Source organism: Simochromis diagramma, unplaced genomic scaffold, assembly GCF_900408965.1.
Source record: "Simochromis diagramma unplaced genomic scaffold, fSimDia1.1 OVJJ01000421.1, whole genome shotgun sequence".
Lineage (NCBI taxonomy): Eukaryota > Metazoa > Chordata > Actinopteri > Cichliformes > Cichlidae > Simochromis > Simochromis diagramma.
Genome location: NW_024387250.1, coordinates 10,773,292 through 10,790,100, shown reverse-complemented (window position 1 = coordinate 10,790,100; position 16,809 = coordinate 10,773,292). Strand labels below are relative to the sequence as shown.

At 40.3% G+C, this 16,809-nt stretch overlaps 1 protein-coding gene across 4 annotated transcripts in view; it reads left to right on the top strand.

Annotated features, from left to right (window-relative positions):
• Window positions 1–12,661, top strand: part of LOC120714861 (equilibrative nucleoside transporter 1-like) — a 42,356-nt gene extending 29,695 nt beyond the window's left edge. For all 4 annotated transcript variants that reach the window (XM_040001408.1, XM_040001411.1, XM_040001410.1 and 1 more), the window contains exons 5-13: window positions 29–168; window positions 2,350–2,484; window positions 3,311–3,408; window positions 3,606–3,687; window positions 5,279–5,364; window positions 5,617–5,725; window positions 6,620–6,705; window positions 9,844–10,046; window positions 11,241–12,661. In XM_040001408.1, the coding sequence (XP_039857342.1) occupies window positions 29–168; window positions 2,350–2,484; window positions 3,311–3,408; window positions 3,606–3,687; window positions 5,279–5,364; window positions 5,617–5,725; window positions 6,620–6,705; window positions 9,844–10,046; window positions 11,241–11,352 (1,051 nt within the window). In that variant the 3' untranslated portion in view covers window positions 11,353–12,661. The remainder of the gene's footprint in view (window positions 1–28; window positions 169–2,349; window positions 2,485–3,310; window positions 3,409–3,605; window positions 3,688–5,278; window positions 5,365–5,616; window positions 5,726–6,619; window positions 6,706–9,843; window positions 10,047–11,240) is intronic.
• The last annotated feature ends 4,148 nt before the right edge of the window (window positions 12,662–16,809 follow it).

Sequence of the window (16,809 nt, the reverse complement as noted above, 5' to 3'; positions counted from 1 at the left end):
TTTTAAATGTGGTTTTTCTTTGTTTCAGGATTCCTCAGAAATTGAGAATCTTGGGCAGCTTGACTGTCATCCTGGTGGTTTTTCTGGTGACAGCGGTGGTTGTTAAAGTAGAACTGGCTCCTCTTCCCTTCTTTGTCCTGACCATGGTCAAAATTGTCTGCATCAACTGTGAGTGTCTAGTGCTTAAAAAAATGCACAGTTCTTCAGAAAAAGTAGGCTAAACTAGCCTACTTGATAACAAGAGCAGTGTTGGTACTTTGATTATGTGCATTCACCTGTAGGCCATGTAAACCTTTTGTTTGTAAAATGTGGAGAAAATGTTAAATGACTTTGTTGAAGAAGAATAAAGTGAAAAAACGTAATTCAGTCAATCTAAATTTAAATAATACTAGATGAAAAGAAACAATAGAGAGCTTAAAATGAGTGCAGGTAGTGTGGGAGGAGGTTTTTATGAAGTTTTTCTACATCTCTGCTTGGGGCAGTGGAGTTGAAATGGATGTTGGATAAGTGTTCAGCTTCGTGTCCTGTAAGTGGTGCAGAGGACAGTCAGGATCCATTAAATGTCCACATCCAGTCAATTACATGACCTCTTTGCCAGCTGATGGAGGAATAAAAAAAGCATATATTGATTCAATCTAGATTCAAAACACAAAAACAAGGACGAATTACCTCAGCAAGCGATACAGATTCCAGCAGCTAGCAGTTCAGAATCCGGGTCACAAAGCATCACTTCTGGGATCACACCACCTTTCAGTCCCAAAACATTTCGTCTGTCCGCTCAGATTAGTGTCCCTGTTCAACCCCAAAATCCCTGATTTGTGTCAGTCTCAATGCAACGCTCTAAGGCTTGCTCGAGGCCATAGAACTACTGGTGAAGATTCGTCTTTGTCAATAATGTAATACAAGGAAAAACCAAAAACAGCAAGTAGAATTTAAAAAGAAAAAAATTAGCCATTTCACTATCACTCAAATCAAAATGAGCCAGAAAATCAACTTTTTCAGGTGACAAACTGATTAAAATGTAAACATTGGTACAGAGGACAATCAAATTTCAATAATTATCCACAGCCACAGTTATTTAGATCAGCGGTCCCCAACCCCTGGGCCACGGACCGGGAGTCGTTTGGTACCGAGCCGTGAGAGTTGAGGCTCAGGTGTGAAATGTATGGTTTTCAGGGTTTTTAGCATCATTTTGTTATCGTTTTTATCGTTAACTCAGTTTTCCTGGGACTTTTCACATGTGTTATGAATAAATCCTCATTTTTTCGGTACCGGTACTAATTTTATTTTGTTGTATTTATCCGCGACACCTTAAAGGCCGGTTTGTGAAAATATTGTCGGGCATAAACCGGTCCGTGGCGGAAAAAAGGTTGGGGACCGCTGATTTAGATGACCTCTTTGTCAGATGACGGAGGGTTGAAAACTGTATGTTGATTCAAACTACATCTAAATGGCAACAGCAAGAACGGGGATCTGGGGGTAAGGGGGGTACAGCAGCCAAAACATGAGGATGTGACCAACAAATTCATTTAAAATCACACACCAGGGGTACAAAAAGGGGAAAAATGACACAGAAGTAGTTAAACAGAAAATGTGGGGAAAAGGCCTCAGAGAGTTTTCTGATTTCTGCACGCGCCAAAGGCAAATGAAGATACACAGCTTGCTGCACATCTGCAAAGAATTTTCCTGCATTAGCAACATAATCATAAATTTAAGAGCCCAGAAACAGAAAACTAACAATTATAAGCATGAAGATATCTGTATTAGAATAAGAATTTAATTCATGGCCTTATTTCCATGTTGAAGTCGTATAACTGATTATTTCTGTGGATCTTTCTTTGATAAAAATCGTCCCCTGAACATGTTGGGAAAATTCACACAGAGAAAGATACACAAGCTGCGCTCTCACAGTGTTTGCTTGTTTACAATAAGTCACAGAGCAGCAGGAATGAACTTACCCCCCTCCTTATCCCCAGTGGGCCAGTCCTGACCCCCAGATTCGCATGTGGAACAGCCCATCGTGTTTGCTTTAGAGGGGAGGACACGGTGACTTTGAGGCTTTGATATCTGCGTCGGCACATTCCTCTCAGTTTCACACGTTTCGAGATTTCTGCAGCTACTAACTCGTTTGTAACATGTTGTATTGTGGAAGGGATTTGTCTGGAAAGTCTGTACTGACAAAAAACCTTTTTTAGGGGAGACAATTAAAATGATAGAAGGATGTTGTTTCTCTCTGACATGCTTGTTGGCTATAACTGTGTAGATGTGGATCATTTTTTTGTGTTTCTGTGTCACAGTCACTCTGCATTTCCTCAAATGTGTTTTTCTCTTTTTTTCATCCCTCTCCAGCGTTTGGGGCGATTTTTCAGAGCAGTCTGTTCGGGCTGGCTGGGATTCTACCTGCCTCTTACACCACTCCCATCATGAGCGGACAGGGGCTGGCCGGCACCTTCGCTGCCTTCTCCATGATCTGCGCTCTGGCCAGTAAGTCTCACACAAAACAACTCTGGGATTAAACAATATACGGGGGTCATTTCTTATATTCTGAAAAAGTTCTGACCCTCCTCTGAATCGGCTTACTTTTTATGTTCATCAACTTTAAATGAAGCCATGAAAAACTTTAGCTTCTGTAACTTACCCCAAGATGTCTACTACACTGAATTGCCCCCAAAAAACAAACAGACAAGGTCACTGCCACAAAACACCAGACCACTACAGCTCCTCTTGCAGGTGGTGAACCCATGTGGTTTATTTGAGCAGGCACTTGCCAACAAGGCCAGGGTTGCAGAGTGGTTTCCCCCTTATCCCTTCTCCAAGTGAGGTAACTTAGTTTATACAGGATCACCACATTTTGTCTTCACACAAAACCAGTTTGCTTTGGGTTACCCTATCAAGGGTCAATTTACCCCACAGTTCATGCTCCTCCCCCAACATGGCGATTCACAGAGTAAAGCACTTGTGAAGCCACGGTACCAGTGGCTTCAGTCTGTGATGCTTGAGTGAGTAAATGTGTTCTTCAGCCCTATTAATGTCCCCTGACTCTGTCCTGTCCTTTAGAAGGTATGAGGGCTGGAAAAATGATGTGAAATTAAAGGCACAAGATTTCAGCCCTTGTGGACTTCAGGGGTCTGTAACTCTGACAATGTTCATAACGAGAATGTAAAAGTTTCTTTGGCTTTATTAAGTGTTCTTAAGTTATTAGAGAAATAAATCAGCTGATTCTGAGGGACTTGGGAGGAACTGATTCATTTTTCATGAAATTATCCAATAATAACAAAACACACTAATGACTCTGTGTGATTGTCTTCAGGTGGGTCAGAACTGCAGGACAGTGCTTTTGGTTACTTCATCACAGCTTGTATTGTGATTCTTCTGGCTATAATGTCCTACCTCATTCTTCCCAAGATGGTAAGGCCTCAATCTATAAATAGAACTTATATTTTTTCCTGGTTTTCTTCCTTTCTAGTGCTTTTTATTCACAAAGTATTTGTTTGAAAAGGACGTTTTGATTGATGGCGAATAAAATTCAGTTTCTCCGGGAACAAGCTGCTCATCTTTGTCCTGCTGGTTTAGTGGAATCAGTTAATTATGGTTTTTGTTAACAGGAGTTCTTCCAGTACTACATGGAGAGCAGTAGATCTGCACCATCAGCCGATGAGGAGAACAAGATGGACTTGCTCAAAAAAGGTGCTTACCGGCCTGCTCATTATAAAAAAGGACAACAGTGTGAAACTTTTAGATGTGTGCAAAAAGGAAGCAGCAATGAAGCTAATGCAGATGTTTTAGTCAGGGGGTTAAAGCTAGGACACAGCTTTTCATGTTATGCTACGTTATAGTCTGCTTGTACCGTAGAAGCTGTGCTGTCACAAATTTCTGCCTCTTGGATGTTACAGATGCAAAAAGCACAACGCTGTTGTAACTCACTTTGATTTTGGCTGTGCAAATTCTCAAGAACTGACATCACATGGAGAGCAATAAAGTTCAACATGTGTACCCCGCTAGATCAGATTCTCGAAATTCTGTCATCTGTTTTGTATTTTTCCATCTTAACCAGCGGTCTCCAACCTTTTTGCGCCACGGACCGGTTTATGCCCGACAATATTTTCACGGACCGGCCTTTAAGGTGTCGCGGATAAATACAACAAAATAAAACTAGTACGGTACTGAAAAAAAAGATTTATTCATAACACACGTGAAAAAACCCAGGAAAACCGAGTAAACGATAAAAACGATAACAAAATAACGCTGAAAACCGATTAAAAACCCTGAAAACCATACATTTCACACCTGAGCCTCAACTCTTGTGGCCCGGTACCAAACGACTCACGGACCGGTACCGGTCCGAGGCCCGGGGGTTGATCTAAACGGTAGTTTTAACAACATTCTGCTGAAATCTAAACTGATCCAGAATCTCAAAACCTGCAGATTCCACAAACCTGTTTTCTATTAAGTGCAATCTGTAGCTCACATGTGCTGTTGGCAGCACTCAGTAAGCTCCATCCTCGCCTGTTTCCTACGATGAAACACTTTGGAAATTGTACTTTTGTTTCTCTTGTTAGATTAGACAAAGACATTATTTAAAAAGATTGCATGTGACTGGTAAATGGGATTCAGACTGCAGGGCTTTATCTCCATCCAAGGCTTCAATCTGCTTGCTTCATACAAGTCTTTCTGCCAGTGTAATTACAGGCGTGGCAGCCACTATTCCTAAGAACCCCCTCACCCCCCACCCCAACTTCCTGTTAACTGTTTAAACACACAAAGACAGTTTAGAAAACTGTTCTTTTTTCGCTTCTTTATAAAGAGCCAGGCAAATGATGCTTATCAGCTGAAAACCTTTAAAACCTTTAAACATTCAGCTGATGTGTGCCTACCTTTGCCCACTTTTTTAATGCTAGAAGTGAAAATAAACCCCCTCCTCACTTCTGCACAGCTGCACATATGATGATGAGGCTGCACGATTAGCATTAAAGCGGGTGAACAGAGCTGCAGGAATCCAGGGTGGAGGTGGATTCCTGCAGCTCTGGAGGTTTTAGAGAAAATAAATGGGGAGTCATCTTGTTTCGGGAGTGCTTACCATGTTTGCTTTGATGTGAAAGATTATTTTCTTGAGTCAGTGTAATTTTATAGGGAGTAGGAGTACCTAATGGGAACCCTTTTGACATATAAGATGTAACAATGGGGATCTTGTGTGTACACCCACTCAAATATAGTAATGATGCTCTAAACTCCAGGTGCTGCTTGACCAATAAATAGTTTGGGTTTTTTTTCCCCTGAGAACGTGAAGCTGAAAAGCGGCCGGTGGTGAATCTCATGGAAGATGAGACCAAACCCACCTCGTCTGTGTTTAACATCTTCAAGCAGGTGAGATGAGAACTTATAAGGCAGAAACTCCGGTTTTGTTACCGGCAAAACTTTTGAGTCTTTTTTTCAAATCATAAATATCGTGTATTGAGTTGCAGAAGCTTCTATCACATTAACTAGTTACTACTGAAGCTGTGCAGCCAGCAATCTCATTACAAGTCGGACATTATCTGTTCCATGCAAGCATTTTCTACCTGTGTGACAGACTGGTTACATAATATTGATAAAGCTCTTCTTGTTCTCTCTAATCAGATTTGGGTGATGGCTCTGTCTGTGTGCTTCATCTTCACTGTCACCATTGGAGTTTTTCCAGCCGTGACCGTCGATGTCAAGTCGACAGTTGCTGGTGAAAGTGCCTGGGGTGAGTCTGCGGGTCCCTTTCATACAAACAGTTACTGTTACAGTAATCAGTGAGCCAGGAATTCTGAAAATCTGATATTGGAGTTGGATGACTGCTAAGAATCTTTAACTCCTAAACTCCAGCAGTAATGGAAACTGCTCTCAACTTCTTCTCTGAAAGTGGTTGTTACAGTGGGTTTTTTGTTGTGGACACTCTTCCCCAGAAGGATTTGTCTCCTTCCAGGATTGAACTGGGAATCATTTGCTTACCCATTAACCTCCAATCGTGATATGGGGAATTTTTAAGGCCTGGACAAGTTATTGAATTTCATTCGCCTTCCAGTTCTTATAAAAATGAAATAATCATGAGAAGAAGATTACAAAAACTGATCAGATCCTATCTCCTAGGGGGTGCCTGCTGGTTGACGTGGATTCCAAATGTCTGTTTTTTGAAAGGCTTTTAGTTCAACGTGCTATGAAATTGCTGCTCATTTTCTCTGTTTTCACACACGAGCTGTGTTTTTAGAAATCACAGTGTTTCCAGCAGTGCTGCGGAAAATATTCAGACTTAAGTGTTGTAGAGTCACTAAACCTGACATTTGTGCTCATCTGCATAGTTTCATTTGAAAATATTATGGGCGAGACTTCATTTATGAACTTCAGAGCAGCCTGTAAAATTCCAGAAATTACTTCCATTTAAACATCATTTTTCTATAAGGTTTAAAGTGTCACCAGATCAGTTTTAGAAATTACTTTGGTGTTCTCTGGATCCCTCCGTAAAAGTGAAAGCAAACTTCACTTCCTCCTCTTAAACCAGCAGAGGTTTAATGGATTCCTGTGTATTTTTATTTGAGGAAAGCACCTCTGCAGTCTTGTTGCTCTTGACTACAGTTGGTTTGTTTTGATCTCTTTTCAGAAAAGTACTTCATCCCCGTGTCGTGTTTCCTCCTTTTCAACGTGATGGACTGGGCTGGCAGGAGTCTGACGGCCATCTGTATGTGGGTCAGTAAATCACAAATGAGATTTCTTACCAAAATTACCAGTGAGGCCACATCATGAAGCTAAAAAAAAAAAAAAAAAGCCACACTGAGTTGAAACTTGTTTGCTGTGGAGCCAATTTTTCAGGTTTCAGGTGAGTGCAGAGCTGGCTTTGTTTGTTTGTGAGCTCGGTCCAAATAGCTGCACGGCCAAGTTAACAAGCCTTTATCCATCAAAAACTCACACATTGAAAGTATATAATACACTACTTAAGCGTGTTTTAACCTGTACAAATATGCAGTGATGACAGTGACCAGTGCTTGAACCAGATGATCAAGTATTCTTGATTATTAACTCCTTTAAATGCATTTACAAACAACATTAAAGAAAGCCTCTGGCTGCATAAAATGTTTTGCCCTTGTATGAATAACTGAGTCATGAAGGGAACGATGGAAAAACAAAAGACGTTCAGGGACGAGCTTTTCTGCTGAGATCAGAGGTTTGTATTGGAGGAAAGAGTGACTGTGTTTGTGTGTGTGTGTGTGTGTGTGTGTGTGTGTGTGCGTGTGTGTGTGCGCGCACGCACATACGTGTTGTGCGTGTAAAGGGATTTTAGGGGTCAAAAAAAAGTGACTGGTGTTTTTCAGGGTTTGCTAATCTTTCCCTCACATCTGGATGAACAATGGATCCTGGGTAGAAAGGCAGAAAGCCCTCGGGTGTCTGTTTCCATTGTGAAATAAACTTTTATTCTCCTACAAGCTTTAATAGACTGTTTTAGGTTTGCAACAGAGATGCATAAATATTTTAGCTGATATTAAACTGAAAATCAAGTGGCAGTCATCAGTATTTATCTGGTTTGTTACATCAGTTCTGCTAAATATTCCAAAAGTATGTAATAAAGACATTTTTATGCAGAAGACTTCACAACAAAACAAAAAGCTTAGTGTCGTCAAACTCGTAATTCAAAGTTTAAAATCTGAGTATTGGCTGAGAATTTCACAATTGATTCATCCTGAGCTGTTTTTTTGTTTTTTTTTTAAATGTTCTTGAGTCTGGAGATGGTTACCTCGATCCTATTAGGCCCCAGTGTGCCTCGCCCAGGCTGGGGAGTCTCCTCCTAATCTAAGGCCGGCACTACAAAGCAAGTTAAGCACGCCCAGGATCTCTGTCTTTCTTATCTGGCTTCTCTTACTCCAACTTCAGTGTTCAGTCTGACGAGGTTTTTATCAGCTTGATTATATCCCACTGACCAATTATGTTGGTTGCAGTGGTAAGGCACAACTTTTACTCTAAAGGCAGATGTTCTCTGCAAGTTTCACTGCAGCTCAGAGATTAACAGTCGGTGTCTTCCATGCAAACTATTGTCAGCCGCTGCAATCTGCTAGCAATCAAAGCGATTACAAGGAAGCCTTTGGTGCAGCAGCCTCTTTGCAACCCATTTCACCTGCCAACTAGAGCCTTTTAAGACTTTTAGGATCGATACTGATATTTGGTGATTTAAAAATCCGATATTCTTTCTTTTCTTTCAAATACACAAAACATTAAGTGATTTCCCATTTGTTATGTAGTTATTTCTGAAAACTTATGCAGATCATATGATAATATACTTGGAAACTATCTTGTTTTTCTCATGTGGTGTTACCAGCTCTGCTTGGATCGCCTGTTTGTGGCATTTTTGTGTTGCAAACGGGGAAGCTGCAGAGCGCCCTCTGGTGAACAAATCATGCTATATCAATATGCTCGCCATGGTTGATGGGTGTTTCTTCCATCACTTCTTTATGCTGTTGTCATTTATCAAGCCTATGTTATAAATACATCATCAATCTCTAGTAACCTCTTGCCAACTGGTCAGACAATACACGTTTTTCCCAAGCGACCGCTGGTTGCCAGGGGGTTGCTAACCGGTCTCTAGGCCCAGTCAGCCCAGCGTAGCTACAAGTGCATTGACTTGAAGGAGGCGGTGTTTGCAGCTGATAACCAATCACAAACGTGTGACAGGGCCATCCAAACGGATGATTTTACTAAGGAAGGCGAAACATATATAAAAAGATTAAGATATTAAACACATAATCCAGTCATTTGATAATGATGAAAATCCTACACACTGGCACTTGCATATTTAAAAAAACAACAACAACAAAAAGAAAGAAGTGCGTCCTGTTCACCACTTCTCAGCGTCATGCTGATGTTTGTTTTTAGAATCATAGCTTCCTTTCTGGTAAAAACATTTATTCAAACCTTTTGAAACCTCGTCCAGAAAAAACAAATTACCAAGAAGGTCAGATTTCCTGTGCGGCAGAGGAACTCATCTAATTTAATCATCAAGCCCAGTACAATCTGTTGACGTCCTCTGACCTGGCAGGAATGCAGCTTCTCGCTGCAGATAACGCTTGTCAGCTGATTCAGCACCATGTGATGTGTTTTTTAAATCGTCAGATGAAAGATTGGCGACGGTTTTCCTCTCTTTGTGATTCCACATCTGTGTTTGTGTTGTGGAGTTAATGCTGCTCGAGCCTTTTGAAAAGTCAAAAAAATCGAGAGCACGTTGACGTTGCATGATATTATTTTATATCGCTGACATAGGGGGGAAAAAAATCACACTAATTTCTCTAGAATGCTGATTCTGTGTTTTTGGGCTCATAACAAAAACGTTTAGGAACCACTGCTCTAGAAGATTTCTATATTTAACATATTACATCTTTTAGGGGAAAATGCTCTTCTGTTGAAGGGCTTTACTATATTTTGAGTTAATACATGATAAACACATTATTTTATTTTGGATTTATATTCATTCAAAAGAAAAATCTTTGGGCTGTGAGAGAAGGCCTGAACTGAGTTTATTTTTACCTTCATTTTTTCTGGTCGGTGTAATTTTTTTGTTTTCTTCATGTTATTGAGACATTTTGTCATATTTCACATTATCTTTTGAGCTATTTCACAATATTTAAGTTGTTTTGTTATGTGCTGTGTTTAATCAACTAAAGTTTTTAATCTTATACAGTCTTGTTTTGTAATTTATCTATATCTCATTACTTATTGCATTCATGCTTTCTTTTGCATTGTATCTTATCTAATGCTAGTTTCTGGAGACCAAACAGATCTCTTCAAATATTTTTTTTGTCTGACAAACAATCAATACTCTTTGTGTTTCTCTCTCTCCAGCCGGGCAAGGACAGCATCTGGCTTCCTATCCTCGTGGGCCTGCGGGTCGTCTTCATCCCCCTCTTCATGCTCTGTAATGTCCAGCCTCGTGTGATTTCCCAAACAGTGTGGTTCAGCCATGATGCCTGGTACATCATCTTCATGATTTTTTTCTCCTTTTCCAACGGATACCTGGCCAGCCTCTGCATGTGCTTTGGACCCAAGTAAGGACTGCTCACCTACAAATCACAAACCCATCGGGGCGGGGGGGGGAGAAATATTTCCTGCCTGTCCTAAAACCTTGTTCCTAACAGGACCTCTAAAGGCTAAATGAAATCAAAACAATATGAAAACTATTAATTCGTACACATCTGCTGACTTGGCTTTTGAGAGCTACAGAAGCCAAGTCGGTGAATAAATCATTAAATAGTTCCCATTTCTAACTTCAGTTAAAACTGCGAACCACATACAAATTTGATCAAATGTAAAAATCAAATGAATTCCATTGAAAGCTGCTGGTTGTTTTAACTCTGTGTCCACACTGAGGTAACTGCAGCATGCTTTTACTTTAATGATATCCCCAAAACAAACATAACATGTAATGGCAGAGAGAAAATATTAAAAATGGATGCCTAACGTAGAACCGGTCGTATGTGTTTCTACCTAAAGCAGCAACAAATCTGGCACCACACTACTGCGGACATCAGTGGCTGTGAGCAGGGCTGAAAATGATGCCAGTGCTCAAGTTTCCAAATCTGCATTTCCTCTGGTGACCATTTGAGGCTGGCTTCATAAACCTAACCCATCCCCATAGACTCGCATGTTAATTTGGGATATGAATAGACTGGAAAACAAACAACATTTGGCCTCTGTGGATTGTTTCCCTCCAACAGTACATAACTTTCAGTTCTCAAATGTGTTTGTGGAGATAATAATCTGAATTTCAGGAGTGGGACCGTGCCTCCATACATGCCCCTTCTTCTTCTTTGTCTATATATTACGCCCCTGCACTATAAGCTGTTTGCTAATAGGCCTTCCGAATTCAAACAGTACCTTTTGTTTTTTATGAAACGAAAGTTTTCATTGAAGGTAGTCTAACCAGCCAGACAATCCCCTCTCCATATTCTATCTATAAGATAAACTCACCGTTAAGACTTCACCAGCTGTTGAGTCATTACCTCCAACCTCAAAATCCCAGAATGCTTCAGTGCCAGTGTTCATCAGAGCCCAGCTACCTGATTCAACCTTCAAGTTTTGCCCAAGCCATCATCTACTAGAAACCCTGTCAAACCTGAATGAGGATGGTACTCCCAGCTTGTGAACCATTTCTCAAAAAGCACCAAAGCAGAACTGACACTCCACTTTGTGTTCCTTAACGACTCATTCTTAACTGATTTTATCCCTCTGTCACCTTACAGGAAGGTGTCGCAGCACGAGGCAGAGACGGCGGGGGCCATCATGGCCTTCTTCTTGTCCCTCGGCTTGGCACTGGGAGCTGCTGTCTCCTTTGGTTTCCGGGCTGCGATCTAAAACCTGCAGTAGAACCTCAAGTAGATTTAGGTGGACCATCCTTTCCTCCAACACCTTCCCTGTCATGATCCTGTATGGGAGCAGCTTTCAGTAACAGAGAGGAGACTGCACAGCAGGCTAGAGGACCTCAGTTTTCGACATGTGTACAGTTGAGACTCATCCATTCAACAAGAGCTGAAATGGGATTTTTTTTTTTTTTCAGCAGCACAGTGTGCAAACCTTTGTTTCTCCTGTTTTTGAGGACATTTTCTAATTGGTAACCACTGATCAGATCAATAGTTTGAGTGGAAATCAAAACCAAAACTTTTAGTTTTAGTGTACTTGTTATAGAAGAGCACAAAGTCTTTACAGCACAGACTCATTGATCAATTGTTATTTAAAAAAAAAAACAGGATTAAAATGTTTTAAAATAAGTTACTTCAAGGAATCAGTTTTAAAGAACAAATCTGTCGTTAATGAGGTTTTTAGATGGTGCTCGGTGGCTCATTCAGTAAATTGAAAACGTTTACACATCAGACATGAAACGCGGCTGTTAATCACTCCAGACCGTTGCAGTCTTTAACGCGGATCAAGCCAAATAAATGAAGACAACACGGGAAAATCTTGAACTCTGAAGGGAAATCTTGACCCATCACTCGGTTAAGGAACTGCTTCACTCCTCTCTGCTCAGTTTTTTTTACTCAACAAAGACGTCAAAACTCAAAGAATGTAAAGATGGACTGAATCCTAAAGCGGAGGTTATAAATAACTTTTTTTTTTTCTCCTGCTGAATCTTCTTTGTTTTAGCGAGCGTTTGTAGTTTCAGATGATTATTATTATTATTATTATTATTATTGTTATTGTCTCTCTCGCTTCAGTTTGACTCATCCAGATGTCACACGTGTTTTGTTTTGTTTTTTTCTTAAATTGCTGCGTCTACCTGATAAAAATGAGACTTCGTGAATAAATGCATCATGAACATGCAGCCGTCAGTCACGTTACATGGCAATGTGAGCGAGATTGGGACTTTAAAAATGGCGTATTTTCTCTTTTAAATGTTCTGTACGTTTTATAGCAAATGTAGTTTTTAGCTTATTTTGGGGAGCCGTTCGTATCTCAATAGGAGATAAAAATTGGTCATTTGTTGCATTTTGGTGGCCTTGTAGGGCTTTATTTTCTAAGAAGTCTGCTTTAATTGTACACAGGATTCATATGAATACTAACAGCCTGCTTGTTTATAAGCACTCTGGTCTGGGCTTCTATAGTCTGTTTGAATGTGGGTAAGAGTCTGTCACAGGCCATTAAAATGTTGTATTTCACTATAAAGTCATTCTGTGTATTTTTAAGACTTTGGCTCCTCTTGTTGGTCAGTTTTGGAAATGCAGCACTTCACGTCTCGGAACATTTCAGTGCTGAAGAAACTGTTGGTGTAACTAAAAAAGAAAAGAAATCCATACTATAAAAATACTCTATAAATTCAAACAAAAACAACAAACCTGGGGACTGTGGTGTAATTGTTTTCCAAATATAAGCGATGCCAAGCCCATTCAGTTCAGTCTTATTCATGTAGTGCCAGTTCACACCAGCAGCTGTCTCAGGGTGATTTATATTCTTCAGTCTTTAGTCAGATCCCTGTTAGTTTTAGCTTTTCTTCCGGGGATTCACAGACAGGATTTATATTGTAAGGTAAGGACCCTGCAAAATTAAAGCAGAAAGGTCTCCAGTGAGCAAGCACTCGGTGACGGTGGGGAGGAAGAACTTCCTTTCAACTGGAAGAGACCTCCAGCAAAACCAGGCTGAAACCTTTCACCCTTAAAAAAAATAAGATATATTTCTTCAATAGATCTTTTTCCATCTTCACTGAGTTTAGTCATTACATTACAGATTACAGTGGGAGGGAATAAAATGTGAACATTTATTCCATCTTTGATTTCACCTTCTCTAAATATAGGAAGACAGCATGCTTCACATCAAGATAAAACCTGTAAATAACAGTAAATGTGAGCCTCAGCTCCTTGGTGCTGCACATGAGCCATAAGTCATTTACAATACATTAACAGACGCCTCATCTCTTAACCAGAATTCTCAATTTTTGCAACATTAAATATGTTTAGATATGTAGGAATATACGATAATCCTACAGGATAAATACTATTTTAAGTGTATTATTTAGGAGAGAAAATGAATGTATTCTTTTCAAACTCTGGAGATTTACAATTCTAAATCACTAGTATCAAAAGCAGTGTTACCAAAAAAACAAAAAAACAACCCCCTCCCCAAACATTTTCCACATTATCAATCAGGAAAGAAACACATGAACTATTACTATGTATAGAGTATGTATACCATGTGCTTTAGTCCACCAGGTTTATGTCACAGGTGCCCTAAATCAACACTGTTAATTACTAGAATCCTGTTTTATCCACCAGTATGCACAAGCCCTTTGATCAAACTGATATTTTTATCCCTAAAATATAATTGTTATTCAAATGTTCAAATTTGCATCCACAAAAAGGCTAAAGTATTTTTTTTAAGATGCCAAATTAGTTTACTTGCATTCCTGAACAGTTGAACTGTTCACCTTATTAATCTGACCTCAGATTTCCAGTGTGCCAGCTCGAGTATATAAAAACATGATTTCAGGTTAAACAGGGTTTTGACAGAGTCCGAAAATGTTTTTGAACAGGTGGTCTTACACATTTGTTAAACCCTGTATGTTTATATATGTAAATATCTGTATTTACATATATAAACACTAGGGGTGCAACGATACACAAAATTCATGGTTCGGTTCGGTTCGATACTTTGGTGTCACGGTTCGATATTTTTTCGATACAAAAAAATGTTCATGCCTTTTTAATTTGTCATTTATTAAAATTATAAATATATATTTTAACTCAAAAGTACAGTTTTTTAATTTAATGTTGCTGAAACAAAAGTAATTAAAAAAAATAAATATATCTCAGGGCTCTCAAAATTTCAAAATCCCTGGTAGCCCTTCGGGCAGGGACTCTTCAGTTTTTGGTAGTCCAAAATAAATGTAAGTAGCCCGAATAAAAAAGAGAGCAATTTTTTGATTGATGTTTTGTTTCCTGTTTTGTTTCCTTTACAATATTATACATTAAAGTATAATATTGTAAAGGAAACAAAACATTAATCAAAAAATTGTTGAAAAACAAATGACAACATTGTATAAAAATTACAATCATCAACTCAAATACTTGGTTCTAATTGAACAGAAATTTCTATGAACTTGTAAGAACTGTGTAGGACATGAATCAGTCTGTGTCAGATCCTGAATTTGAAATTTCCACTGAAGTCACGGGTAAGAGACAAGTGGAACCAAGATCTAGGCCATTTGCTTTTTGAAGTTTGCAAAGACTGCTAAATTTTGCCAGTGGTAGTTCTCTCTTTGCAACATAGTACGCTGTTCTAAACAGATTTTTCAGGTTTATTTTTAGTATGTTATTTGCAATTGGTGTTTGTTCTGGGAAAGATATTGCAGACTGAGCAATAATGCATTTCTTGCATTTCTCATGGGTTCTAATGGGGGCCTTTCTTAAAATGACTGGTCCCAGTAACAAAGGCGCTTGTCGACTCAGAAATCGAGAGAAAACCAACAACACACCCGGCAGAACATTATGTTATTTACACGGGTGCACATAAGTGGTCCGCATGTGCGCATTCGCTGTCAAAATAAAAGACGCGCACCAGATAAGAAGTTGCAACGCGCGTTTGCGTCCATAAAAAAAGCACTGTTTTTGTCCGCTAGAGTGGGATTTTCACGGCACATTCCGCACCACATCTCTGTGCGTTCATCATTTGTTTGAAACCAGCTCACCTCCTGAAACCACTTTTCCGAGAATACATGCTTCTTTTGTGGTTCGGACTCCTTCTGACATTTGTTTGGAGGTGCAGGAACACCAAAGTAATTGCTTAAAGGAGCTTCTTCGACATCTTTAAGAGTTCTAAACAAATGTCTGTCCTCCTCCAGAAAATCTTATGTATGCAAAAACGCGTTGCAACTTCATATCTTGTGCGCGTTTTTTTTTTTTTTTTTTTTTTTTTGACAGCGAATGCGCACCTGCGGACCACTATGTGCAGCCCGTTATAGCTGGTCATATTGCAGCCACAGAAATTATTTTGTCCATGAAACCATAAAGCTGCACTTTCTTTTTGCCTTATAGTCTGATTTGTCATACCTTTTCCGTTTTGTGGTAAGCTTTTCTTTGGCTGTCACTTCTTCACCCTGACCTGTCTTATTTGGCTCAGCAGAACTAAAACATACATACTGCTGCTTTTACACATACACACACATAACGGTCAGCGATTCTCTGCGCGATCAACCTCTCATGTGTTTAAGCTTTCTGCGGGAGATTTCACTTGTCATGTTTGCATAGTAAGCTAACGATTAATAAGACGATGTCAGAGGAATTGGTGCGCAAATTATCATCACTCACCAATCAGTGCTGTCGCTCTCTATACACAGTTCGCGCGATTGCAAAGTGAAAGCAAAAAAATCAAGCGCAAATTCAAACGGGATTTCAATATGTCACATATTGACAGTGGCTCACCGATGCCAAAGACATAATTACCCAGCTACATTTCCGAAAGAATGCAAAAGCATTGACATATATTTTTCCTTCCTACAACAGTCCGACGGGCAGGGCAGAGATAGATTTTGGTAGCCCGACTGGAAAAATCGCTAGCCCCGGGACATCGGGCTAGCGATTTTGCAAGCCCTGTATCTGATTGAGGAATCACTCATCTTTGGAAAAGAGAGTTTATTACAGAGAAATGGCTCTTTCCAAAATAAAAGCTATACTATCCGCTTCTTCTGGGCTATATTCTCAGCAGCATATTGTAGCGGGTCAGGGCTGTTCAGGGTTCTATTTGTACAGTTATGTTTTGTTTATGTTGCCATAGTGACGGGTGACGCCCTCTCGCTGCGACGGTGTGTCCTTCCGGGGTCAGAGGGCGCCCTGTGTGTTGTTGTTGCTGTTGTTGTGCGGTTGCCGCGCTGAGCAGTTAGCTAGTGGCAGTGTTCTTCTGCAGATGTCAATAAACGGCTGTGCTCCCTGGCTAGCTCACGGGAAGCAAGACACCTCCGTCTCCTTGTCTGAGCTCGCCACATTGGTGTCAGAAGTGGGATGATGGTGGCACCCCATGTTCTGACTTTTCCCCCGCCGGTCGTGACCGGCCGGTGCACCAAAAGAAGGCACCTGGACATTTGCAGGACTTTGTGTGGGGCAATGGGGTCGTCGGGGACGACTGACTCCTTGGGTGGGGGCTATGTAGCGGGTCAGGGCTGTTCGGGGTTCTGTTTGTACAGTTATGTTTTGTTTATGTTGCCATAGTGACGGGTGACGCCCTCTCGCTGCGACGGTGTGTCCTTCCGGGGTCAGAGGGCGCCCTGTGTGGTGTTGTTGTAGTTGTTGCTGTGCGGTTGCCGCGCTGAGCAGTTAGCTAGTGGCAGTG